Source organism: Tauraco erythrolophus, chromosome 19, assembly GCF_009769465.1.
Source record: "Tauraco erythrolophus isolate bTauEry1 chromosome 19, bTauEry1.pri, whole genome shotgun sequence".
In the NCBI taxonomy this organism is placed as follows: domain Eukaryota; kingdom Metazoa; phylum Chordata; class Aves; order Musophagiformes; family Musophagidae; genus Tauraco; species Tauraco erythrolophus.
Window position 1 is genome coordinate 15,160,244 of NC_141483.1, and position 26,208 is coordinate 15,186,451.

The window sequence follows — 26,208 nt, forward strand, 5'->3', positions numbered from 1 at the left end:
CTCCCTGGGCACTCGCTGGGGTTTGGTGGGTGCCTGACGCTGCCTCTCAGCTAAACCCAGCGCAGGGCGTCAGGCAAAGCCTGGCATGGGCACCCGTTGCCAGGAGCCACCCGAGTCACCACCGAGCTGGGAAGGTCTCTGAAGCCAGACTGAGCTGCTGGCACTGCCTGTGGTTTATCCCTGGCTTCTCTATTGCTTTCAGGTTTTTCAGGAAAACGGTTGTGTGAACACTGAGATTTTTTTGTGAAAAACCTGCCCCATTTCCTCTACTGCTTTAGAAATGCTCAGTGTGCCTGTCTGTCGGTCCCAGGCTTTCTCCTTCTCGCTCAGACCACCCCGGCGCAGAGGGCTGGGGGCAGAATCTCCTGTTCCAGCCTTGTCCGTCCCTCAGACTGGGCTGGAGGGAAAACTTCAGGGAGTTGCTGGGTTTCTCTGCAATCCCCAAGAAGCCTGCGAGGAGAAGGTCAGCCTGTTTGCCTGCGTAGCACAGCAATTATCCCGCCTGGAGAAGATGGAACGCGCTTGCTCGTTTGTCGCGTGTCTGATGAGGATGTTTTCCTGAAGGCCAGGTGGGGATGTTCTCTGCCTTAAAATATTTTGTCTGAGCAGTTTTACATCCCATCCCATCTAGCCCATGGATTAATGGTGGTGGCTGGACCGAGGAGCTCACCGGAGAGAAGGAAGAAGGACTCGTGCTGAGCCCGCGGAGTGGCCCCAGGTCTGGCATGCTGTTGGCAGTGCCCTCCGCGATGATGCTGCCAGAGCCCACACACTGTCCCAGGCTTGGCCAGGAAGATCACCACTCGGGTGGCAGCAATTGTGCTGGCACAGACCCAGAAGCAGGATGCGACCTCCGTGTATGCTGGAATTTCTCAGCGTGAGCATCGATTTGTTCGGTTCAGGGTATCGTGTAGCGGAGCCTCCTCCTGGCATTTGCAGAACAAAGGACTGAGCACAGCGGTCCAAGTCCTTTCTCCTGCTCTGCTTTTATGAATGAGCAAAGTGCTCCGAGGAATCCTGATCCAGGCTGCTTGCTGGGCATGTCAGCACGGGCTGCTCGCTGTTGGTGGCACAGAGGTACCACCTCTGCGGTCCGAAAGCTGCCCGGTCCTGTTTCATCACCAGTCTCGTAAGATCTCTTTAGGCTGTTGGTTGGTCAGATAAACGGGTCCAAGACAAGTCTGCCTGACTGGTCCCTCTCAGGTGGCTTCAGGGAGACGCTGGATCTAATGGGCACAAGGCTCCACTGGAGTGTTTACATCTTGGTTCGTGTTTACGTGCATCAAGCCAGCCCTTTCGCTCAGATTAACTGAGCTGCTGACAGATTCGGTTCTTCTGTTTGGCAAAACCGAGGTGGTGCCTCTGTCTAGTCAGCAGAACCGATGGCTCTGCCGGCAGGAACGCCGCACCGCCATCTGCTGCTTCGGGCCAAAAGACATCTGGGTTCCCTGATCTCCTGTCTGCGTGGGCAGGAACAGAACGTGGCGCTGGTTTCCTCCTGGGAAACGTTTGTGCTGGGGAGTAAGGTCACGGGTGCCACAGGAGACCGGCTGCTGTGACGTGAGCTCCGAGGTCTCCTGCGGCGTCGGTGACGGCCTTGCTTTGTTGCAGCTGCGGTGGAAGCCTGCGTCTTGCACGGCCTGAAGCGGCGGGCGGCGGGATTCCTGCGCAGCAACAAGATAGCAGCTCTGTTCATGAAGGTGGGGAAGAGCTTTCCTCTGGCAGAGGAGCTTTGCAAGAAGGTGCAAGACCTGGAGCAGCTCATCGAGAACGCGTAAGGCACCAGCGTCGCTGTCATCCCGCAGGCTGCCGGCGTTCCGGCGCGGGGTGTGCTTTGGGAATGGCTGTGGGTCGCAGTGTCCGACTTGAGCCTCTACAGACGGAATTGCTCTTTCAGCGGAGCGCAGTCCTGTGCCGGGCTTTTGGTATCTGGGGTGAACTGGTGGCTTTTCTAGGAGATTATGAGCTGTGGTTGTGCTTCAAGCTAGAATGGCCGAGTTCTTGCTTCCTCTGCCCCTTGTCTCATGCTTCCCGGACAGCCAAGCACGTTTGCTCCTGGGCTGTCGCAGTTTATGGAGCAGTGCACTAAGCCAACCGGAACCCAATTTGGTCTCCCTCGATGTGCAGGGCTCGAACCTGCAGTAATTCAGCTTCTGCTTGAGAGCAGCTTACTCATCCTTGGAGAGGAACCAGGGAGATGGATGGAGCAGCTACCTGGGGGCAGGAATCTTTATGCTGCCCTAGGATGAGCTGCTCTGCGTGTGAACGGCTGTCCTCAGGCACCAGTGGGAAAGGTGTGTGGGCTGGAGAACCCTGCTGAGGCAGAGGCTTGGTCTAGGCTGCCTTTACAGTGGGAAACCAGTTTAGTGAAGCCAGTTTTCAAATGCAGATGTGGGTCTGCTGGAGTGGAGGGTGGAATAGACAAGGGAGCAGCATCCAGAGCCCCACGCAGCTCCCTGGGCATCCCCCAGCCACCACGGGAAGCGCGGCCTTGTGCCCCACGAGGTGCCATGGGCACCCTGGGCTCCCGCAGTGCTCAGTGAAGAGCCGGTGACGTTGTTTTCTTTTGCCTTGTACCTCTAAAGACGAAATCAAGTCCAGGGCATCCCGGAGAATGTGCGCAAGATGCCGAAGCTGCCCAACCTGTCTCCTCAAGCCATCAAGCACCTCTGGATCCGCACAGCCCTCTTTGAAAAGGTCTTGGATAAAATCGTGCATTATCTGGTGGAAAACAGCAGGTGAGTGCTGCCCCTCCCAATTCACCACCAGCATCCGCCCCTTCCGAAGGAGGTGTTGCTGGCTGAGATGTATCCAAGTGGGCCAGAGAAATCCCTGGATGGGACAGGCTGGTTGTGTTGCTCTGTGCCCAGCACAGGGACTTTGACTGATGCTCTGCTGCTGGTGGCCACTGTACACTCCCTACAATAAAGACGGGCCACGCTTGCCCTGCTGGTGGCTGGGTTGTCGGGGACCACATTGTCCTTCTCTTCTAGAAGCTGCATGGTGGGGTGTCCTGTCTTGGGGAGGTGTCATTTCCAGTCCTGGAGGTTTACTTAGGAGATGGTGATGCTCTCAGTGTGCTGCAGGGGAGCATCTGTTCCCCGGGAATTTCACTGCTAGCAGAAACAGCCTGTTAAGGGCTTCTTGCCTTCTCACCATCAGGGAGTGATGCAGAAAGACAGAGGCATTACAGCGATTTAAAACCACTGTCTCTATCATTTTGCAGTCCCAGGGGGCTGAAATGCTACAGCATTCTGCTCTCTTTTATTTCTTCTAGTAAGTACTATGAGAAGGAAGCTCTCCTGATGGATCCTGTGGATGGGCCAATTCTTGCATCTTTATTGGGTAACACTTTCCTCCTAACCTGCTTCGATAGCTTGCTTTCCAAGCCTGTGTTCACAGTTGTGTGGTCTGGGATGTGAAACGCAGTAGTTTTCTACTAAGAACTTCAGAAAACTGAATAGCCCTGGACAGGTGGCCCTGTGGAGCACGTACGAAGCCCACATGGTGCACAGAGAGGGAGTCACAAGGCTCAGCTTGGGTTTTCCTCTTCTTGCAAAGGCTTCAGTAATCCTGACGGGCACAAACCAGGGCTGAGGCCCTGGGGGGCAGCACGGGGCTCGGCATGGCCGTGACCAGTCGGGCGGTGGGTTCTTGCTCGCTGCCGGGGCTGGCTGACCTCTACGAATTCTTCACCGCCGTCGTGCAGCGCAGCAGCGTGTGCTGAGCCCGGTGCTTCTGCCTGCCGTGCCACCACCCCTGCGCTGGGACGCTGGGCACTGCGGGTCCGAGGGGTGACCGCCGTCATCGGGGCGCCAATGACTTCCTTATGTTGGCGGTTTTTCTCTGCGCAGTGGGGCCCTGCGCGCTGGAGTACACGAAGATGAAGACCGCCGACCACTTCTGGACAGACCCCTCGGCCGATGAGCTGGTGCAGAGGCACCGGATCCACAGCTCGCACTGTCGCCAGGAGTCGCCCACCAAGCGCCCGGCGCTCTGCGTGAGTGGGGCACGGCCAGGCTGGGGGGCACGGCCCCTCGCGGCGCTCCTCCCGGGGTGGGACGGGCAGCGCTAGCCCGGGCTCGAGGCTCCGTCGCTTTGAAAAGGGCAGGGAAGCCCTCTGATGAGAAAAGGTAGAAAAGGGAAGTTACTTGAAGTCTTCAAGCCAGGGCTGGGCCAAGGTGGCACTGCACTGGGGGGGGCTCTGCCCTTTGGGAGCAGCATGTGTGAACAAAGAGCAAAGGCAGTTGAAATCTGCTCTGCTTGTTGGGAGCAAAGCACGCTCCTGGGGCTTGTCTAAGTACTGATTTGAGCTTGGCCAGAGCCAGGAATCCTATTAGAGGGCATAAAGACAGGCTGAGAGAGTTGGGGCTGTTCAGCCTGGAGAAAAGAGGGCTCTGGGGAGACCTTCCAGCAGCCTTCCAGTACTTAAAGGGGACCTACAGGAAAGCTGGAGAGGGGCTTTGGACAAGGGTGTGTAGTGACAGGACAAGGGGCAATGGCTTTAAACTGAAAGAGGGGAGATTTTGATTAGATCTAAGGAGGAAATTCTTCACTCTGAGGGTGGTGAGGCACTGGCACAGGTTGCCCAGAGAAGCTGTGGCTGCCCCATCCCTGTAAGTGTTCAAGGCCAGGCTGGATGGGGCTTTGAGCAACCTGGTGTAGTGGAGGGTATCCCTGCCCATGGCAGGGGGGGTTGGAACCAGATGATCTCGAAGATCCCTTCCAACTTGGAACATTCCATGGTTTCTAGTAGTGACTTTCCTAAGTGTATAAATGAGGAGGGAATGAGCTTTCAGGAGAAGCTTTTTGAAAGCAGGAGGCATCTGTGCTCTCTTCACGTTTGTAGGTGGATCTCTTTCAGATTCAGAAGAGGCATTCGAGTGGCAGCATGGATGACCGGCCATCGCTTTCTGCCAGGGACTATGTGGAGTCACTGCACCAGAATTCCCGAGCCACGCTCCTCTACGGCAAGAACAATGTCCTGGTGCAGCCAGTAAGTACCTGCTGGGGCATCTGCTCCTCGCCAGGTAATTCTGTCCCAAGTTGCTCTTTGACGAAGAAGGGCACAGGCTCATTTTTAAACTGGGAGGGCAGTGACTGGACTGTGTTTGTGGTATGGATCCTCCCAGTTGAACGGAAAAGCTCTGCTACTGTCGTGAGTAGAAACAGGCTCCTCTCCCTTCCTTCTCTTGACCAGGGGCCACAAACCCCCTTGTCCTGTCCCTCTTTGCTTACTGTAGTCAAATAAACGAAGTGGAAGCTGCTCAGGTGGAGCTGTGTGGTTTGCTTCAGCTGGGCAGCTGCTCTCGGCCCTTTTCCGAGCTGGTGAGGTGTCCTGTTGTCCCTGCTGGGAGGTTTTGCAGGCCCACTGTGGGTTTCTCCGTTGGTGGGTGGATGGGCTCGGGGGCAGCAGGCAGGGCTGTGTTACGGTCCGGGACCGTGCTCTAGCGCATGGGTCAGCCTCGGGCAGCCTGGGCTGGTGCTTTGGTGCTTCTGGTGTCTTCCAGCCTGCTCCCACCAGCTCACTCTTCCTCTGCGTTTCTCTTCTCAAGCGAGATGACATGGAGGCAATCCCGGGATATCTGTCCCTTCACCAGACTGCCGACATCATGGCGCTGAAGTGGACTCCCAACCAGCTGATGAACGGCACTGTGGGGGATCTGGACTACGAGAAGAGGTGACTGGCTCCGAGTGCTCTGGCACGGGGTGGAGGGGGGGTGAATCTTCCCCAGGTTCAGACTTTCGATCTGGTGTCCAAGGCCATCAGTGAGTTTTCCCACTGACTGCAGAGCAAAACAATCATCCTTGAGCCTGTAACAGGAGAAGGGAGTTGGGGAAGAGGCCTGAGGTGGTGGCAGAGGTGGGCTGCAGGAGACGGTGGGAGGTGCTGTGGTGTTGCCTGTCTCTGCTGGGAAGCGTTCAGCGAGGGAACCGGAGGGTGCTTGTTCTGAAGGTCACAAAGTGGTTTGGTTTATGGCCCTCGAGGATTTCCTCGGGAGGATGCCCTCTCTGCACACTACCCAGTGCTTTCAGCTTTGTCATAGTTATTTTAACCGGGGGAACTGAGGAGCTCATCTGCAGAGAGGGGTCACGAGCGGTTCCCAGATGCTCGTACCCCGGTAGCAGAGTGCCCGTTCTGCAGCGCTGTTTTGGTGCAGTCTGCACCTGGTCCTGTGTGCAAGTATTCAAAGTCCCTTGGATTTACCAGAGTCCCTGGAGCTGGTTCCTCCAGGGAGCCCAAGGTCTGCTCGGTTTGCCGGGTGGGCTGCGCTGCCGTGCCCCATTGCCTGGGATGGCCTTACGGGCTGCTGGCATTTCTCTTGGCAGCTGCCATCCTTTTAACAAACTGCAGAACCGTGCCAGGTCCCAATCTGCCCAAGAAATGAAACAAAGCAAGCGAAATTCCTTTCCACCAGCAAATACTCCAGGAAAGCTGGAGCGTTTAGGACACCGATTCTTTGACCTGGGGTAAAGATCTTCTCCAGCAAAATTTGTTCTCGCTTTTGTTTATTCTCAATTGTAGTTTTTTGGTTTTGTTTACCTGTGTTCTTCTCATCTCCCCTTTCCTCTTGGCCGCTGGGCCATTTCGTTATGCCTGGTACCCTCCCCCTAAAATGCTCTTTTCATCTCTACACCACTTTTCTGAGTTCTTGACTTGGGCATCAGCCTAAGCTCTAAAACTTCCCAGTGTCAAGACGTGACCAAGGAAAAGAGGAGTCAGATGGCACTGTGAGTATGACTCTACAAGGAGTGACTCTTACCCACCCCTTCCCGTCCTCATCCGCCTTCACGAGCCGTTTTATGACGCCTTTTATTTAAGTGCTGTTTTTGTGAAGTGGCAGATAATGCTGCTCAGACTCTGGGAATCTGCTTCGTGGCAAAGTCGGATGTTGTTAAATGCTGACGCGCTCCGAGAGCGGAGCTTGTGCTGGGCTCTCCGCAGAAATCCCTGCGAGATCCCCTTCCCCAGCTCCCTCCTGGCATCTCTGTCCTGCCGCCCTGCCCGGTGACCAGCAGCTCTCCAGCAGTTCCTGGGTTTGCTGGGTCACCCCGAGGTGCCTGTGCTGGGGGGTCGTGGTTCTCGAACAGAAGCAACTGAGACCAAATCTCTTTTCAGCTTTGAAAAAAAACAGGAATCGCGAGGGTTTGTTTCCCCCTCCCCTGGGGACAGTTGCTGGGCAGAGCTGTGCCCGGGCTCGGACTGCACTGCTCAGTCCCCTGGGGCTCCGGGTCGGCTCCTGCCAGGGTCATGGGCATCTCCCAGCACCGCAGCAGGACCAGGAGTCCCTTCTGGGGTGCACGGAGGAGAGTCCTCAGCTCTGCTGGGCTCCACGTTCCTCCCTGCAGTTGCCAGGATCCGTGGGCACATTGTCCATGTCTGGGAACGATGTGAGGATAGGGAAGCAGCCTGGGGCAGGCGGGACTGGACCTGCCCTGGTTGAGCTGTCGTGGCAGGGACGGTTCCAGGTTCTGCAGGGATGTTGTCACTTACTCAGGCTGGCTTCACGGCAGTCACACTGCTGCTGGGCCCTCATCCTTTCTGTAGCTTCCCCTGGCACCGGGATAGCTGGAGGCAGGATCTGGAGCTGATGTGACAAGAAGCAGAACCTCTTGCATCCCTGAAGCTCACGACTTCTCCTCTCTTTCTCTGTTCCAGCGTGTACTGGGACTATGCCATGACTATTCGCCTGGAGGAGATCGTCTATTTGCACTGTCACCAGCAAGGTAAAGCCGGAGTAAGGGGCTGCCCGAGGGTGTTATTCCCTGGCATTTGCTTCTTTGGATCTCTGGGGAGTGCCCATGTGGGAATGTTTTGATTCAGCTCCAGGGCACATGTCCAGAGCTCTGGGTGGTCACTACTATGTAAGCACTTCCAGGAACACCTTTAAACCAGCTCCCGACTGGGCAGTGCTCCCGGCAGAGCAGTGCTCTGTGGTTTTCAAGGATGCCATCGCCCAGACAAGCCTTCTCCAGGACCCCAGACTTGGACTTAGGGAAGAATCCAAACGAGGAAGAAATCCTTTGTTTTGCACACCAAAAAGACAATTTCCTGAGCTTTCTTGCCTGTCCTCTGCGTTTTTGACCAGTGATGTTTCCCCCGTTCACGTGTGTGTTCTCTCTCTGCTGTCACTGTTGCTAATAGTAGACAGCGGTGGAACGGTTGTCTTGGTGAGCCAGGATGGGATTCAGAGGCCCCCGCTGCGGTTCCCCAGAGGAGGCCACTTACTGCAGTTCCTGTCCTGCCTGGAGAACGGCCTCCTGCCCCACGGGCAGCTGGACCCACCCCTCTGGTCACAGCGGGGAAAGGTAGGCACCCCCAAACTGCCCTTGTTCCCGAGCCCACGGCACAGCGGGATCCTGCTGCTGGTGTTCCCTTGTGCCACGGCTCGGAGCCGAGCTGGTGGGGAGGACCCTCTGCCCGGCCTGAGCAGCTGCTGCGTTTTAAACAGTCCCCCTCCCGAAACTAAGAAGGAAGGTGGGCTTGAAATAGGGCAGCTTGGTATAGCTCGTGGCCTTGGCCAGCCGAACGGAGCAGAGGGAGGTGGTGTGGGGCACGAAAGGTTTGGTTCTCATGGACCTGGCCATGCCGTGTCCAAACAGGGTTATGTGATCACTGTGTAATTGAAAGCTGAATCCAAGGGCTGCTGCAGCGCAGGGAACGTGCAAACACCACCCGGGCTGCCGAAGCACACGTTGGTGCTAGGCAGGAGTTGGGCAAGCCAGGCAGCGGCCGTGCCCGCCTGCGCGGTCGGGCACGGGGCGGCTGGTGAGGGGTGGGTTTTGTTCACCCAGGGGAAGGTGTTTCCCAAGCTGAGGAAGCGAAGTCCCCAGGGCTCCTCCGAGTCTGCGTCCGACAAGGAAGACGACGAAGCCACAGATTACGTTTTCAGAATCATCTACCCAGGGGCACAGTCTGAATTCGGTGAGTGCGGTGGCAGGGAGTGTTTCGGGTGGGTGACCGCGGGGCGCGCGGGCAGCCGGGGGCACGGCCCTGGCAGGCACGCGGCGTTTCGCGCCAGGAAATGGTTCCAGAGAAATGGGCTTTGCTTGTCCCAGCACTGCCTTTTGTCCAACGTCACGTATGGGTTGGGGTGTTACGTTTTGTGTTCTCACTTTTCCCTTGCTACCGAGTCTCCTCCACTTCTGCAGCTGCTCAACGGGCCACGACTGCCTCAATGGTTGGAAAAAAAATTCTTGCACGGAATTTCAGCAGTAAGGTTCCCTTTGTTCACGTGCCTTGGGGGTCACTTTTCACCATCTCAGGCCTCCAGCCCTGATCCTTCTCTGGCTGTCACCAACTTGACAAGTGCTGCGTTAAATCCAGCTGTGCTCCTTCAGCGTGGCTGCTGCGGCGCGGAGGAGAGGGCACAGCACCTTCTCGGCGTGCGGCCCGGCTGGACCCATGGGTCTCTGCCCCCCGGCTCACAGCTGCATTCACCGACCCAGAAATCTCCCTTCATGTCTGGTTGTGAAGGATCTGAACCATGTGCTTGGCTGAAGTGACTGTACGTTTGTCCTCGCTCTTCTGTGGGATACGAGGAACGATTTTTTTGACCTCTGGGAACGTTGTAGATGACTTTATAAGGCCGAAAACTGAGAGTGGAGTGCTTGAAAAAAAGCTATGAAGTTTGATCAAAAACTTGTTCCTATATTTTTGAGGCTGGAAGAGGGCAATCATATCTCCTGTGACTCCTCCATCACATCAGTTAAGATTATACTTAGTTCTCCCTGCCTTTAGCTGACTAACACGATTCAGTGAGTCAGATAAAAATCTGATTGAGGCTAAAATAGCAGATAGAGATGCTCCTTTCTGTAGCTTCCTTTTGATCTACCCCTTAATTCCATGCTGGGGGACAAATTTTCTGGGAAATGAATTGCTGCAATCTCCTCAGCTGGCGTCATCAAAGTCCATGTGGTTCCTGTGGACCTTCCCAGAGCGGGGTGGAACTGCACCACTTTTTTTTTTTTCTCTACAGATTCTTCCTTTCTCCCCTCTCATTTGTGCCCTTGTCCTCTCTCTGTGTCTCTAGTTACCATTAATGGTAATTTTCATCCATTCCTTGCGTCCGTGATCGCCGTCACCGCTGTGAGAGGGAGGATGGTGAGGACTCCAGCTGCAAGCAAGACGGTGGTGATCCCTAAATGGTTTCCGAGTCTCCCCGGCACGTCCCGACCTCCCCTTGCCGCTCGGGGGGCCGCTCGGCGTCGGCGTAACGCGGCTGTGGTTTGTGGCTGGCACTGCTGCTTGCCTGCGTTGTCACTTGACAATTCCTGCAGAGGTGTCCGCTGTCGCTGCCGGCCGCCACCGACCCGTCAGCACCTGCTCAACAGGAGGGAAATAGGAATATTTCAGCCTTTTTCTTGCCAGTGTCAATTGCTCAATGTCACAAGCAGGGAGAGTCAAGAATGAGTGAGGAATCCCTCTCCCAGCTCAAAGCTGGAATTTCTACCACGATTTAATTTCCAAGGAGGAGCAAATAGGTTTTTTCTTCATGAATCTTTGCCTGCATCCCACAGCTCACCTTCGTCGTGACGGCCCGTGCCAGGCCAGGGAGCAGCCAGGCTGCTCAGGGATGTGGGGCCAGCTGGCTCTCAGCTCAGAGCCGTGCTGGCTCTGCCCGGCCGGTTCACGGGGCGACACCGGAGCAGGACCCGAGGCCGTTGCGACAGCGCTTCCCAGCTTAAGCAGGGATTTTGCAAGTGACAACAAGAAGAAGCTACTTGCTCCTGCTGTCCCTCTCAGCCTCTTAATCAAAGCCTTTATCTCCTGTCTTGGGATGAGGATGCTCCCGTCTTTCCCTGAATCTGGGATGGGATCCCAATGTTTGAGGGATGGGGGCTTTTCCTGTGCAGTGATCCGCTCTTCCTGGGGCAGCGGTTGATTTCAGTCGTGTTTTTTGTCATCTGCCTGGCAGCCTGTTGCAGCCCCTTTCTCGGTGTCTCTGGGCTGGGTGTTTGTTTTCTGCAGTTCAAGATTAGCTTGCTGAAGGTGCTTTAGTTAATTAGCAGATGATTTTCTCTTCCTCTCTCTCATCAATGTTCTTTGTTTCCTTTCCTTTCTCCTGAGCTCACCCATGCTGGTGCTGTGATTACCTGGCGTGGGTCCTACCCAGTCGCTGGAATCTCCTTGGGAGGAGTGCGGGATGCTGCATTTGCTGATCAACACTCTTCTCTGTTGACCTCCTGTGGCTCACCTGACTCCAGGGCAGAGCCAGACAGTGCCTGATGCTCCTCTCTCCGCTCTCTTACAGTGCCCCAGGACCTGATGGACCCACCGGGCACCGGCCTGCCTCCCATGTGGCAACCCAGCACCCGCAAGTCCTCCTGCTCCTCCTGCTCTCAGAGTGGCTCCTCTGACGGTGGGCCGTCCAACGGCTGCAGCCACGAAAGGTACGGCGGCTCCGCTGCTGCTCGCTGGAGAAATGCAGGTCAGATAAAACAAGGGTTAGGTGCAAGCCCAGCTGGATGGCTGAGATAGAGCAGCTACGGTGTCTCCAGCCTCATACCCAGCTCGGTTGTCCAGGGCCCATCTGCTGGTGCCCATGGGACGTGTCCAGGCTGAAGCAAGGCTTGGCCCCTCGTCCAGGGCGTCTCAGCTGCTCTGTGGCCGTATCCTGGCATCCAGAATTGCTGTGTCCAAGCTGGGCAGGTCCCAGGGTGCACCTCTGAAGGCAAAGCTGGAACAGTCAGAGCAAAGCAGGGGCTGAGGACACGCGTGGCGGCAATTCCCCTCCTCACATCCAGTATGGTTTTACTGGCAGAGCTCCGCTGAAGCTCCTGTGTGACAATATGAAGTACCAGATCCTCTCCCGGGCCTTCTACGGCTGTGAGTACTTGTCACATCCACGATGCCTCGAGATGTGTGATGGGCAGGGGATAAGGCTGGGCTACGGGCTAGCAGTGGTGCTGCGGCAGCGGGGCAGTGGCCAGGGCTACTGGGACCAGTTTGTTGCATGCAGGGCCCCATGCACACACGCTCAGGGTTGGCAGCAGACATCTGAACTCTGACCCTCGGGCTTCCTCCCGGTACAAGGTGACGAGATACTGGTCCATCCCAGGAGACTCCCTGCTCTGCTGCTCAGGCTGGGTGTGGATGGAGGGGCTCCTTCAGGGACCGCGTTCGTCGGAGCTCTCCTGCACTTCATCCTCGTGGCCCCCTGAGCTCCGTGGCTCAATGTTTGCTTCTGCCCACTGCAGGGCTGGCCTATTGCAGACACCTCTCCACGGTGCGAACCCACCTCTCCGCGCTGGTTAACCACAACATCGTGTCTCCCGATGTGCCCTGCAGCGCCAGCTCGGGGCTGACTGTGGACATATGGCAGAGATACCTGCAGGACAGCACGGTAGGGCCAACGCTCGTGGGACACGCCAGTTGTGGTGGGCTTGGGGTGCCCAGGGCAGCGTCACTTAAGTGGCTCTGGCATGGTAAGGTAGAGCAAATTGTTTGAGAAGTTCCCTGAGAAGCCACGCAGCCTGCCCCAGGCTGCGCGGAGCCCGGGGCTCCTCATCCTCGACACGTGAAGCTGGGGGACGAAGGCTGCTCTCCTCAACACGCCTCTGTTCAGAGCCTGCCCGCAGCAGTGCCAGTCACCCTGAGGGCTGGAGGGGGATCCCAGCGCGCTGCCACGGCAGAGTGGCTGGAGCTGTGAGCAGTGCCATAGCCCTGAAACGCTGCTGGCACTCAGAGGCACAGCAGTGGCTTTGGTGGGCCACTTTCTGGCTGGGGTGGGCCAGTGTTTCCCAAAATGTCCATCCACAGGGGCCTCTGGCTGTGCTTAAGCCCAAGCCGAGATCGGAGAGGGCACCTGCAATGAACGGGCAGCAAGTTGGCGGGCGGGCAGCGCCTGGGCAGCGCTCTGGGTGCGAGAAGGCGGCATGGCCAGGCTGGAGTTGCCCTCGCATGTGCCAGCTGTGGTCCTGGCTGCGTCTGTGCTGACTCAGAGCTCTTCCCACAGAGTTACGAGGACCAGGAGCTGCTGCGGCTGATCTACTATGGGGGCATCCAGCACGAGATCAGGAAGGCTGTCTGGCCCTTCCTTTTGGGCCATTATCACTTTGGGATGACGGAGGCAGAAAGGAAGGAGGTGGGTATGAGCGTGCTGCCAGCTCAGCAGCCCGGGGTATTGCGTTGGCATGCCCTGGATGTGTCACAGCTCGAAGTGCCTGTGTGCCAGAATCTGTCCTGGGAACCCACCGGGCGTTGTGTCCCCTTCGTGCTGTGGCTGTAGGTAGGAGGTGGCAGAAGGACTCAGATAAGCAGGAACTGATAGGACCAAGGTCGACGCTCCTCCGTGCAGCTGCTGGTTGCTGATGTTCAGTGCCCTGTGCACCTTTGGAATGTGGGAAGGAGATGGATGGTCGTTTTTCCATCCTAATTTTTGCGAGATTTAGTCGGTCAGGCTCTGGCTGGCACTGGGCAGGAGATGGGTGACTGTGTCCCATCTAGCCGTAGTTAATACGAGCACGTGCTCCTCTGCGCAGAGCTGCTAGGGGGGTGCAGGAGATGGTGGTTTCTGGTCTCTTCTGGGGACAGCCGTTCAAAGAGCCCCTGTCTCTGAACGCCACAGGCCGACGAGCAGACGCGCAGCTGCTACGAGCACACCATGGCGCAGTGGCTGGGCTGCGAGGCCATCGTCCGGCAGCGCGAGAAGGAGTCGCACGCAGCAGCTCTGGCCAAGTGCTCCTCCGGGGTCAGCCTGGATTCCCACATCCAGAGGATGATGCACCGGGACTCGACGATCAGCAATGAGGTGAGGGTGCGGGGGCTCGGGGAGGGCTCTGCCCACCCGGGCTCCGCGTTGGCCCGTGCTGCAGGCAGGGGTGGAGGCACAGTCCGTGCTCACCCTCCTCTGCCCGCCGCTGCGCCTCGTTGCTCGCTGTTAATCCGTGCAAATTAGGATTGGGGCTTTCTCACCCGTTTGCTTTCCTCTGCTTTTCCAGGGCGTTTAGCGGTGGGAGCAGGGATCTCCTGCAGCATTGCCCCAGTTTCCGTGCTGGGTGGTGCTGTACTGGCCGAGAAATTTTGGTCTGCAGCCTGAGTGATGCACTGGAGCTCTAACAAATTTGCTTTGATTCTTGCAGCTGCAGTATCCTCTGCGTCCGTGACCCAGGGTGGGCGTGCTGGGCACAGAGGACCTGGAAGCCAGGGGCAGCAGGGAGAGGGCAGGGGGTCCTGGCAGAGGGCAGGGGGGCCTGGGAGAGGGCAGGGGGTCAGCCAGGACCCCAGAACTCCTTTGTGGAGCTGCACTTCTGAATCCAAACAGTCACCCCAGTCCTGTGAGATGTTCCTTGTGGGTGTTGCTGGAGAACAAGAGATACTCCTTACCCAGTTTGCATTCCTGGCACACATCAGGATTAGGTCGTGGAAGTCAACGTTGAAGTAAAGGGAGGGAGGAAGACCACGTTTCTGGTGCTGAGGGGCTGTGAAAGAGGTCAGTGGGCTTCGTGGCTCCCTCTCCCATCAGCTGCTGAGCGCAGCGGAAGGCGGAGCCACTGCCGGTGGGCAGGAGCAGCGGCTCTGGGAATGGCTGCGGAGGAGCCCGCAGCAGCCACGGTGCCCTGTGCCATCCTGTGCCAGAGCTGGGCCCTGGCACCCCGCTCCGTGGGACCAGCTCACAGAGGTGCAGAGGGGAGACAGATCCGTGGGGCAATCCAAAGGGTGTGGAGGGAGAAGCCTGTTTAAGGAAAGGCAGCCCGGAGAACAGAGTCCAGGGAGTGTTTCCCTGTGGGTTTTGTCCTTGGGGGGGAAGAGCCTGGCACGGCAGAGTGAGCGGTGCGGGGTTATCCGACCTCGCGCTGCTGCACCGGAGGCCAACGGAGGCTGAGCCGAAAAGGGCCCGGTGGGTGCAGCACTGGGGGGTTCATCCGGTTTCCCCCGGGGAGTTTGTGCAGATGCTTTGCTGGTTTGTGTTTGGAGAAGGAGAGATGCGGGCAGGACAAGTCCGAACCGGGGTCTGGGTGCAGGATGTGGCTGACAGCTCTCATGGGGGATGAGCAGAGGTGGGTGGCACGGTCAGCAGTGCTGGAGCCCCGTGAATCATTCCTGTCCCCACAGCATCTCCTCTGAGGTTCTTTGGTTTTTTTATATCCATACCTGCCTGTTCTGGGAACACGCTCTGGGAGAGGAGCTGGCAGCGTTAATACATGCAAAGGCTCTCCCTTTTCCCATCTCAACGTGAAATTTCCTGTTATAAAATGCTCCCATGGCAATGGAGGAAAACTATTGCCCTTCCTCTCTCCATCAGAGCCCTGCCCAGCGAACTCCCCCAGTGCCAGGGTGGGGACACCTCCTGCTGCCATTCTGCAAGTGCTGCGTTTTCTTAAAGCCCTGGTGCTTGTGCGTGATGTCATTGCCACGCTCCGCGCATCCCGCCCCGCGGGCTCCTGCTGGTGGAGGAGGACACGCTCCTTAGTGAAGACCAGTTGCTCGGAGGGAATCCACAAGGCAGAGCACTCAACTGGTCGCAGCAAAACCCGACGCTTCCTTCTGTGCTTCAGCTGGAAGCCAGCAAAGGGTGCTGTTGGCTTTTAGAGGGGCTGCCTCGGCGGAGTCTGGCTCAAAACTTCGATATTTGTCCTTTAAGAAAAGGAAAAAAAACCATTAATATGCTCGGAGGGATTGTTTTATAGCCTGTGACTTCATCGTTTATGTAAAGTAAGACGGGTGAGCGGCGCTGCTGCCAAATTAGGACAGAGATTTGTAGATATCTGCACTCCAGGGAGACAGCGTGACCTCTCGGAAGGCCAGAAGCAAGCGGTTCCCTTCAGACCCCAACACACAGTGTTTGAACAACAGGACAGGCCTGGCACTTTGTGTTTTGCCATCTTCTCCAGCAGCAGGCAGAGGCAGGGTGCTGCACCGCGTGCCAAACCGCATGGCAGAGTTGACGCGACGTGAGCATCTTTCACGGGTCAAATTCGAGGATTTTTTGGATGCGTTTTCTGCTCGTTCTTTACATGCAGATGTGCCCACCCCTGGTAGCACGGCGTGAGCCTCCCCCGGCTCCAGACACCACGTTCTTCGCCTTTTCACTGCCCTTTTCCCTCTCTCTTGCAGTCTTCGCAGAGCTGCAGCTCCGGCCGACAGAATCACGCCCGGCTGCAGAGCGACTCCAGCTCCAGCACGCAGGTGAGCACCAGCGCTCCGTCCCCTCCTGCTCCTTCGGCTGCCAGCCACCCAGCAGCATCCGGCTCTCTGCCCCGGCTTGGGCCGGTCACCGGTCAATAGTCACGATTTGTGGCAAACAGAAGTGGTGGCTGGAGGAGGTAAACGACTCACAAACCTGCTTCTGGAGCCACTAAGGTCAGAACTGGTCAGTGGTGGTTGATATTCCCCAGCCTGCTCTGCCCAAGCTTGAAGGACCAACCCCCACGTTGCCTTCACACTTGAGGGCCCTTTGGCTGCTCCATGTGTTAACAACCACGTGTTTAACTCTTTAAATGACGTTCTGCCCAATATATTATGTCTAGCAAAGCGTTGTCCCTTGGAGCAGTGACTGTGGGCTCTGTGTTGAGCAAACGACCAAGCACTGACCTGCCAGATCCAGGCAGGGGAACCTAAAAGCTGAGGACTGTGCCCAGAAATTCCTCCAAGAATTGGGTAAAGTGAGACAAAGAGCTAGATGCTCAGGCTGGAGTTGTCTCTCACTATAGCAAAGATACAGAGCCGCAGCCAGGCCAAGCACAAGTAAGTTAAAATCACAGAATCACAGAATCATAGACTGGTTTGGATTGGAAGGGACCTCAGAGATCATCCAGTCCCAACCCCCCTGCCATGGGCAGGGACACCCTCCACTACACCAGGTTGCTCAAAGCCCCATCCAACCTGGCCTTGAAAACTTCCAGGGATGGGGCAGCCACAGCTTCTCTGGGCAACCTGTGCCAGTGCCTCACCATCCTCAGAGTGAAGAATTTCTTCCTTATCTCTAATCAAAATCTCCCCTCTTTCAGTTTAATGCCATTGCCCCTTGTCCTGTCACTCTACGCCCTTGTCCAAAGCCCCTCTCCAGCTTTCTTGTAGGCCCTTTAAGTACTGGAAGGCTGCTATAAGATCACCCCGGAGCCTTCTCTTCTCCAGGCTGAACAGCCCCAACTCTCTCAGCCTGTCTCCATAGCAGAGGTGCTCCAGCCCTCGCATCATCCTTGTGGCCTCCTCTGGCCCCGCTCCAACAGCTCCATGTCCTTCTTGTGCTGGGGACCCCAGAGCTGAACGCAGTATTCCAGGTGGGGTCTCACGAGAGCAGAGCAGAGGGGCAGAATCCCCTCCCTCGCCCTGCTGCCCACGCTGCTCTGGATGCAGCCCAGGACACAGTTGGCTTTCTGGGCTGCCAGCGCACGGTGCCGGCTCATGTTGAGCTTCTCATCCACCAGCACTCCCAAGTCCTTCCCCTCAGGGCTGCTCTCAATCCATTCTCCACCCAGCCTGTACTTGTGCTTGGGATTGCCCCGACCCACGTGCAGGACCTAATGGAATGTCATTTAAAATGCCCTCAACTCTGAGCTTTCTTCCTTACAACAGATCTTCCTCCTTCCCTGCTGTTGGGAACACGGGCGTTATGTCCCCAAGAGCTCCAGCTTGGGGACATAACGCCCGTGTTCCCAACAGTGTGCTGAACTCAGGGCTCTCACGTGGCTCTTTGCTCATTCCATGCAGGTGTTTGAATCTGTCGATGAAGTGGAACAGGCTGAGGCAGACGCTCAACTGGAAGATGGCAAACAAAGCAAGATGCCGAACGGAACAGTTCCCAATGGCACGTGTTCCCCTGATTCTGGTCACCCCTCTTCCCAGAACTTCTCTATCGCATCGGGGTTCTCAGAGCGCAGCTTCAGCAACGAGGACAGTGCCCTGGAAACCAATAAATCCTCGACCAGCTCTCAGGGAAAAGCTGGTGTGTCCGACGTCCCCGTCCCACACGACTTGGATGGAGCCCAGCAGGAGGAGAAGCTGCCAGGCCAAGACAGCCTGGAAGGTGAATTTCCCACCAGTGGAAGCGTGGACTTTGTTCCCATGGGTGAGAGCTCCGCAGAGGTCCTGCGTGATCGTGACACTGTGGCCCTGACTGTGGTGGAGAGCTGGGCAGACGGCGAAGCTGAAAAGCAAAGCTTGGTGGAGAGTGAAGATAACATCTCCGAGGAGCCAGAGATGGAGAGTTTGTACCCACAGCTGGATTCTCTGGCTGTAGCTGATCTGGCCAATGGTGAAGCATCTGCTGTCTCCTCCACAGGTGTCACCTACTCAGTAAGTATGAACTTCTGGGTGTCTCATTATGTCCCTGCGTTTGCCCTGTGCTCTTCCTGTGGTTGTCTGTACAGAGGCTCTCCACCTTCCACCCAAACTCTGTCCTGTCGCTCCGTTGCCCTTGCAACTTTCTTTTGGGTTTCTATTTGAAAATGAATCAACTTTGCTTTTGTTTTGGGCAGCCAGAGCTACTGGACATGTACACGGTGAACCTGCACCGCATTGAGAAGGACGTGCAGCGGTGCGACCGCAACTACTGGTACTTCACCCCCGCCAACCTGGAGAAACTCCGCAACATCATGTGCAGGTGGGAGCTGCGGGGGTCAGGGTGGGGGCCTGGAGCCCCCCCTGCGATGGGAGCGGGCTCCTGACACTGGCGGTTGGTTTTCCTGAATTCATCTTGAGGCTGGAGCCTCAAACTTTATTCTGGTTACTGAGTTTTGCCACCTTCGCCTCCCCCAAACCCATCATCATTCTCGTGAGCCCCCTGCTGCAGTGCCTGCATTCAGCTTTGGAGTCCCCAGCAGCAGAAGGACATGGAGCTGCTGGAGCGGGTCCAGAGGAGGCCACAAAGATGATCCGAGGGCTGGAGCACCTCTGCTATGGAGACAGGCTGGGAGAGTTGGGGCTGTTCAGCCTGGAGAAGAGAAGGCTCCGGGGTGATCTTATCTTATAGCAGCTTTCCAGTACCTAAAGCGGCTACAGGAAAGCTGGAGAGGGGCTTTGGACAAGGGTGTGTGGTGATAAAACAAGGCCAATGGCTTTAAACTGAAAGAGGGGAGATTTTGATTAGATCTAAGGAAGAAATTCTTCCCTCTGAGGGTGTTGAGGCACTGGCACAGGTTGCCCAGAGAAGCTGTGGCTGCCCCATCCCTGGCAGTGTTCAAGGCCAGGTTGGATGGGGCTTTGGGCAACCTGGTGTAGTGGAGGGTGTCCCTGCCCATGGCAGGGGGGTTGGAACGAGATGATCTTTGAGGTCCCTTCCCACCCAACCCATTCTCTGATTCTATTCTATGATTTAATGAGCATCAGCCCACAGAGCTGTAGGGTGAATGAGGAACCACCCGAAGCCCCCGCGTGGTTAGTGCCCACCCAGGGGACAGCGATACCTGGGTGCGTTTCTGATTCCCTTCGCTTGGTCCCTGTGACTAAGACGTTGCCATTTGACGTTCACCGACTCCAACCAGCTCCAGCTCCGCAGCTGCGGCTGCGTCGGGGGCAGCGAAGGCTGAAATGTCATTACTCACCTCGCAAATATGAGGAGAAGCTGCTGTTTCATCAGGGCTGTCACTTGATCCGACAGTCAAGAGTCGGAGATCGCTGCCGAGATGAGACCTACAACGCAGCAGATTTTGGAAAACTAGTGGGCAGGCTGGAAAAGATTGTTCCCTTGTGCCAGCAGTGGATTCGAGTCCTTTCCGAACGCGTTTTGACTTTGACTTGCTACCAAATATGGGAAGATATCTCTGCAGGGCTCGTTGCTTCCTGGGACACCGGGTCCGGGAAGGCGAAGCAGGCGATATCGTGCAGAGAGAGCCAAGAGGATAAATTAACAAACTCTGACAGCCTGTGCTTTTTGATTCCACTTTGCCCTGTGCTGATTTCCCCCCAATGGCCATGGCACAGCCCTGGATCGACACCCTGCAATGGCCATGGCCATGGCCATTGCAGGGTGTCGATCCAGGGCTGTGCCATGCATCACTTACCTTACCTGAGAACTTAAATTAAATTTACAAACTGGCCGTAGAGGAACGGAGCACAGAATAAATAAGTCTGATTTGTCCTGCCCTGCCGCCGTGCTTCGGCGATAGCACGTAGGAAATGCCAACATCCCAGGAACGGAAGGCAGGGCACGGGCAAGCGAGGCGGCAGGTTGTGGCACTCGTGCGTGGCACGGGGAAGGGGCTCACGGGGCACCTTTCCTGCTCTCTCACACAGCTACATCTGGCAGCACATCGAGATTGGCTACGTGCAGGGGATGTGTGACCTGTTAGCCCCTCTCCTGGTCATCCTGGATGACGGTGAGTGGGTGGCTCCGCTCCGCTGGTACCTTTGTGGGAGTGTGTGGGGGAATCTGCTGGGCTGGTGGCCCTTTGCAGCAGGAGGGTCCCGTGCTCGGAGGGATCTTCTTTGTCCTCAATGCTCACCGAGTCCCAGGAGCCCATCCTGGGGACAGCGTGTACTTTTTGCAGGGTGAGCTGTCCCGAGGCCGGTCCCTGCCGCGTGTGCGGAGCGGGGAGGGATGTCCCTGCTGCGGTGTGGTGATGTGGGTGCAGCGGGGTCCCTGCAGCGAGCAGTGACTGTCCCTCTTCCCTGCGCAGAGGCTCTGGCTTTCAGCTGTTTCACCGAGCTCATGAAGAGGATGAATCAGAACTTCCCCCACGGGGGAGCCATGGACACCCACTTTGCCAACATGAGATCTCTGATCCAGGTAGGGGGTTCCTGGCGCAGGGATGGCAGCGTCTCACACCGGAGGGGGAATGCTGTTCTTGGGATGGGGGTCTCGGAGGGGCTGAGAGGAGCTTTCAGTGGTGGGAAGCGGGAGGGAGAGCGGTGGGCTGTAAGGACAGCCGGGGAGTAACGCGTGCCAGGATTGCAAAGGAGGGAGAAGCTGCGTGGCAGATGTTGTGGTGCGGTGGGAGGGCGGTGGGAATGCAGGACGGCGGGCGGGGGAACGGCTGGCGCCTTGGCTGCCCACCGCTGAGTTTTCTTTTGCTTTTCTTGGCAGATTCTGGACTCGGAGCTCTTCGAGCTGATGCACCAGAATGGTGATTACACTCATTTCTACTTCTGCTACCGATGGTTTCTCCTGGACTTCAAGAGAGGTGTGTGCTGGGAGGGAGGTGGCTGAGACTGGGAAAGGGGAGGGAAGGGAAGGTCTGCGGTGCCTCCGCGCTTCTCAGCACTCTCTGCAGCTTCAGGTGTCTGAACTTAACGTTTTACCACGCGTTCCTGTTTTGCTTTTCCCCGGCAAATCTGTGGCTGATTTTTCTGTCTGGATACAGAACCTGTTGTTCCAGAGCTGCTGGTGTCCGGGTTTGTGTCCTGAAGCCTGTGCCACCTGCTGCAGGCCAGAATATTTGTCTCTGCAGATGACTTGACTTGTTGCTTCCAACTGGAACAGGTTCTTGTGGGAAGAAACCACCCAGCGTGTCTTCCCAGTGCTGCTGCGAGCTCTGCGAGTCAGGGGGACTGTAAACCCGTGGCTGGTGTAGTAACTGCTGGGCTTCTTCCTCCGTTAACAGAGCTGGTGTATGATGACGTCTTCGCCGTCTGGGAGACCATCTGGGCAGCTGCACACGTTTCCTCTGCACACTATGTGCTCTTCATAGCCCTGGCTTTGGTGGAAATGTACCGGGACATAATCTTGGAGAACAACATGGATTTTACAGACATCATCAAGTTTTTCAACGGTACAGCTTGTGTTCTGTTGGGCTGAAATTTGCGGCAGCTGCTCAGATGTAGGCAGCACATGTCTGTCTGACTATAAACAGTCATATCTGGGCTATACTGGTAAATATTTAACACAGAGCAGTGTGTGGTTGTGCGATGCTGATACTTGGAAGGTGATGGAAAAGAGACCCCTTACCCCTGAATGGTCTCCGAGAGGGTCAGATGGTGCCTGGGGAAGCCACTCTGCCATCCTTGGCAACAGCCCACCTTGCCATGCCTGAAGGGAGCTGTGAGTGTAGGTTGTGCTTCCCTCTGGCTGTAACCATCCCGAGATGAGCTGGTTAATGATGACTCTTCTCTTCGGAGTCAGGTGTCCCTGCGAGGGATGGTGCTGGGGACTTGGGCAGGAATTCGCAGCCTCAGCTCGTGCCTGGAGCTGGGCTGAGAGCAGAGAGCGGTGAGGCTGGGGGTGCCCCTTGAGACGCGGGGCTGCAGGGGTGTAGCCAATTTGTGGGTTCCTTCTGTCTGTGTTCCAGAGATGGCTGAGCGGCACAACACCAAGCAGATCCTGAAGCTGGCTCGGGACCTTGTCTATAAAGTGCAGACTCTGATCGAGAACAAATGAAGGACGTGGGGAAGATGAGGCATCCAGACAAAGAGCCGGGACTTCCCTTCGATGCTTCCTCCCCTTCTCCTTTTTCTCCAAGTGCCACACCTGTGGAAGTAAGGTAGTTGGACACGTGCTGCTGTGGAAGTTCCCTTAGCTCTGCAAGTGCTGTGCTCAGTGTCAGGTCCAGGGGCCCCGGATCAGATCTTCGCAGCCTTCTTCAGTGACTTAACCAAAGATCCGTACGATTGCGTTTGATCCACTTGCTTTGGGAGCAGCACCCAGGCAGCCGCTTCCTTGCCTTGCTGCAGCCGAAGGGCAGCGCCTGTGGTTCCCAGCACAGCTGCCGAGGTGGTTGCCAGCAGCCCAGGTCAGAGCTCGGGGTCTGGGAGAGCAGAGCTGCCAGCCCCCCTCGGGGCCGGCTCGGGCTCCGCAGCCTGTGTGGCAAGAAAATAAAGCTGCTCCCTGGGACAGGGCAGCCAGCCAGCCCTGCGAGCCTGGGCACGAACGACGGGGCTGCTGCCAGTACTCGGTTCCTCACTGACATTGTGAGGTTCTGCCAGTGACAGAGAGAGACTTTGGTCACAGAAATTCCTCTTCTTTTGGTCTTGTCCCTTGATGCGAAGCATCCCCTTTCGTATTTTTTTAGGGCTCTGTTCTCTCCCTGGGATTTTTACGTTGTTTGTTACTATGGTATCTGAGCACACAAGAGTTTCAGCTCTGGATGGATTTTCAGAAGAGCTTCAAATTCAGCATTGGGTTTTTCTTTTGAAATCCAGCCTCTGTAACGCTCTCTGAACACTGGGAAATCTGGGCCTGACCTCCTCTGGGAACTCTAGACTTGAGGTTTTCTTACCTGCCTTACTCTCGCTGCTTGTGTGAGGAGTCTGGTCTCCCTGGCATTCCTCTGCAACCCCTGCTCGGGGAGAGCTCCTCAGAAGGCAAGTCAGAGCTCCTGGCTCTGGTGACTGTCCTGGCTTTCCCTCTGAAGGTGCCTGTCTCTTCCTCTGTCACTTAAAAGACCAGCTGCTCCAAGCTAAACAGTGCAAACAATCCCCTTGGTGCCTGCAGGTTTTCTGTGCGCTTCTGGGGCTGGCTGCAAAGCCCCCTAAGTCCACCGAAAGTCTCCAGTTAGGTCTTGGTGGGCTTCTTTCCCCTGCCTGTGAAGAGGAAAATAGCCCAAGGTCCCTGAGCAGTCTTTGCTTTTGGAAGATGCACTTGTGTGGATGCTTTTCCTGCAGTGGGTCTCCAGCGCTGCATCCCCTGGAGCACGTGGCATGAAGTGCCTCTCCAGCACTACCAGCGCGAGAGCTGAGCTATGGAGGGTTTGGATTCATTTCTCAACTCAGGTAAAAACAATAAAGGAAAAGGTGAGGTGTAGGTTGTTGGTGGGTCTGGCTCAGCCAGGGAGGGCTTCGTCGTGGCCACAGACGGCTGCCGTGAACGTCCGCTTTCAGCAGCGGGGAAGACGCTGGGTTGTAGCTCTCTCTAAGGGTACTTTCAAGTTTTGCTGCAAAAAGTTGTGTCCCCCCCTCCCTGCAATGTGTGGTGTGCGTGTGCTCTCCTCCTCCCCTCTGCAAGATAAGGCCCAGCTCTTCTCTTGCTGTCGGAGCGCTGCTCACCAGAAGGGAAAAGGGGCCCTTCCCTTCTTCTGTGGGACGTCTGTCTGTGCTGACTGTGTTTCGTATTTACTTGTGGCACGTGTCAGATGTTGCTTGCAGAAAAAAGACAGATGTAAATCTGCAGAAGAGAAAACTGCTGCTTCAGAAAAGTTCTGCAGAGCGTGGCGAAGCGGTTTGCAGTTTCCGAGCAAATCAGCCAGTCCTCCTGCAGTACTGGGACGCAGGGGCTGCAGCGAGAAAACCCGGGGAACGGCAGCACGTCCTGAACCCTTTGGGGAAGAGGGCTGCAGCAGAGGGTGAGCACGATGGGGAGCCTTCCATTCCTCACGATCCCAACAAGGAAATGTGTACCAACAGTCTAGGAGAGTCTTGGAAGCGATTTTCTCCATTGAGTCTCCAAAGAGTGCTTGGTCTGGTGTTGTAGCACAGGAAACAAAGGCAGATGAGCTTCAAACCTGCCAGCTCACCTGTGAATCTTTCATCTTCCCACATAGCAGAGCGAAAAGCTCGTGCCCTCCCTGCCAGGCTGCTCCTGGTCCCTCGAGGTCCGAGGACAGGTCATGGTCTGGAAGGGGAAATGCTCTGTCCTCCCCTTTCTGAGGGACGAGAACCAACAGGTCAACTTAAGCACCGTCTTACCGAGCAACATCACTGACACTTTATCTTTCCAGCTTCTGTTTTTCTTTTCTTGGTTTTTAAACAAAACCAGCCAAGAAATTCTGCACAATATTTGCTGTCTGTATTAACTGAGAGTGTCTTTGGGCCGCTCAATAGCAGTGTTTTTTGAATACCTTCTGGGGGAAAAAAGTATTTATTTATTGATTGTACATTACTGTGTGTCCTTGTATGCTGAAGTGTGTGAGTGTGCGTTGTTATGCAAATGGAGATATATCTTTTCAATGTTATTTACAATATCTTGTAAATGTTTACCAGAAAATCGTGTCTATATATAATATATATATATATACAGTATAGAGAGAAAATATGTGAATTAAGTGGGTTATTTTTTGAGGAGGGGAGAAGAAATCTTTTGCTTCTGAGAACTGTGTGGTTTCTATAGCACCTATTCCATGATGTGCCAATCTGTCGCTGTCCCTGTGCTGTGAGAGTCCTTCTGGTGCGGCAACAGGAAGCTCAGAGCAGAACCACCGTCGTGACCTCAGCTTGGCTTGATTTTAGTTCTGACTTTGAAACTGGAAAAGAAGAAAAAAAAGGACAAAAAAAAAAAAAAAAGGGTTTTGTTTCAGCTAGGGTGCTCAGTAGGGAGTGGACCTCTGTGCAGGGGTCCGTGCCTGCCCTGGGATTACCTGGGGTAAGAACAGTTGTAGAGTTGAGGCTTGGTGTGGGTTGCAAAGAAATTGGGTAGTCCATAGCATATGGTATGTCAGGCTACGTTTAAATTGGGACTAAATTCCTGCTTAGCTGATCCACTCTCCTATCCAGCACCCATCCAGCCCGGCTCAGCTGGAGGCAGTGCCCCCACGTGCTGCTCTACTCTTAATTCATACAAAAGTCAACGAAAACCCATCTGCTCCCAAATACTCCCACGAGAACTCGAGTCTGGACTCGGAGGTCCAGCTGGGTGTTCCCATGCGATTTCCCAGCCCTGCACTGGCAGACGGTGCCGTTCCCCCGCTGCCCGCCCTGCCAGACCCTCGCCGCGCTGCCAGGCGTGGGAGCAGGCAGGACAGTGGCTGCGGGAGGTCAGCAGTGGGCTGTGTGTCGTAGCCCCTGTGCTCTGCCCTTCCTCAGCCCCCGTCCACGCATGGTCCGTGGTTGCGAGCACCTTGCCGAGGAGCCGTGCTCCCTGCCGAGCCCTCTGGCGCGGGTTTATGCGCTTGCGGAGACCCACAGTGAAGCAACACCAGGAGTCTGAGGCTCAAGATCTGTTTATTTGATGGTTAAAAGCTACTAAAATTGAAGGAAAGGGTTTTTATTGTCCAGCTGTTCGCAGGCCTTCTCCTGCCTCAGCCTCTCCTGCCTGGCTCTGCCCCTCTGCCGGGTTGCCCGGAGGTAACAGCAGCATTCCGGGCTTCCGACCCCGTGAATCCCCGTGGCCCTGCGAGGCACACGGATCGCTCCCGGCCGCGCAGCCGGAGACGGGCTGTTTACCACGGAGGGAGAGCCCGCTGCAGGGGAACGCTTGCCCATATACAGTAATCTTGTCTGGCTCCTTGGGGAGAGGAATGTCTCATCCCAGCAGCTCCGTGCAGCCGAAATCCGCCCTGTGCAATGGCACGACTATCTTTAGCCTGCTGCCGTTTGCTCGGTGGGACCAGGGGCTCGAGCTGCCGTGCCCTTCCCCGGGGTGCAGCCAGGTTTGCATCCCGCTTGCCCCCGGCCGG

General features: G+C 56.2%; 1 protein-coding gene across 1 annotated transcript in view; it reads left to right on the forward strand.

Annotated features, from left to right (window-relative positions):
- Positions 1–22,259, forward strand: part of SGSM1 (small G protein signaling modulator 1) — a 39,808-nt gene extending 17,549 nt beyond the window's left edge. The window contains exons 4-27 of the mRNA XM_086623746.1: positions 1,612–1,774; positions 2,586–2,738; positions 3,278–3,345; positions 3,855–4,000; positions 4,865–4,996; positions 5,556–5,680; positions 6,670–6,732; positions 7,661–7,728; positions 8,147–8,310; positions 8,797–8,926; positions 10,035–10,214; positions 11,256–11,394; positions 11,766–11,830; positions 12,202–12,347; positions 12,960–13,088; positions 13,572–13,754; positions 16,061–16,132; positions 17,657–18,241; positions 18,424–18,548; positions 20,180–20,262; positions 20,563–20,672; positions 20,970–21,066; positions 21,487–21,654; positions 22,171–22,259. Of these exons, the coding sequence (XP_086479872.1) occupies positions 1,612–1,774; positions 2,586–2,738; positions 3,278–3,345; positions 3,855–4,000; positions 4,865–4,996; positions 5,556–5,680; positions 6,670–6,732; positions 7,661–7,728; positions 8,147–8,310; positions 8,797–8,926; positions 10,035–10,214; positions 11,256–11,394; positions 11,766–11,830; positions 12,202–12,347; positions 12,960–13,088; positions 13,572–13,754; positions 16,061–16,132; positions 17,657–18,241; positions 18,424–18,548; positions 20,180–20,262; positions 20,563–20,672; positions 20,970–21,066; positions 21,487–21,654; positions 22,171–22,259 (3,383 nt within the window). The remainder of the gene's footprint in view (positions 1–1,611; positions 1,775–2,585; positions 2,739–3,277; positions 3,346–3,854; positions 4,001–4,864; positions 4,997–5,555; positions 5,681–6,669; positions 6,733–7,660; positions 7,729–8,146; positions 8,311–8,796; positions 8,927–10,034; positions 10,215–11,255; positions 11,395–11,765; positions 11,831–12,201; positions 12,348–12,959; positions 13,089–13,571; positions 13,755–16,060; positions 16,133–17,656; positions 18,242–18,423; positions 18,549–20,179; positions 20,263–20,562; positions 20,673–20,969; positions 21,067–21,486; positions 21,655–22,170) is intronic.
- Positions 22,260–26,208: the final 3,949 nt, after the last annotated feature.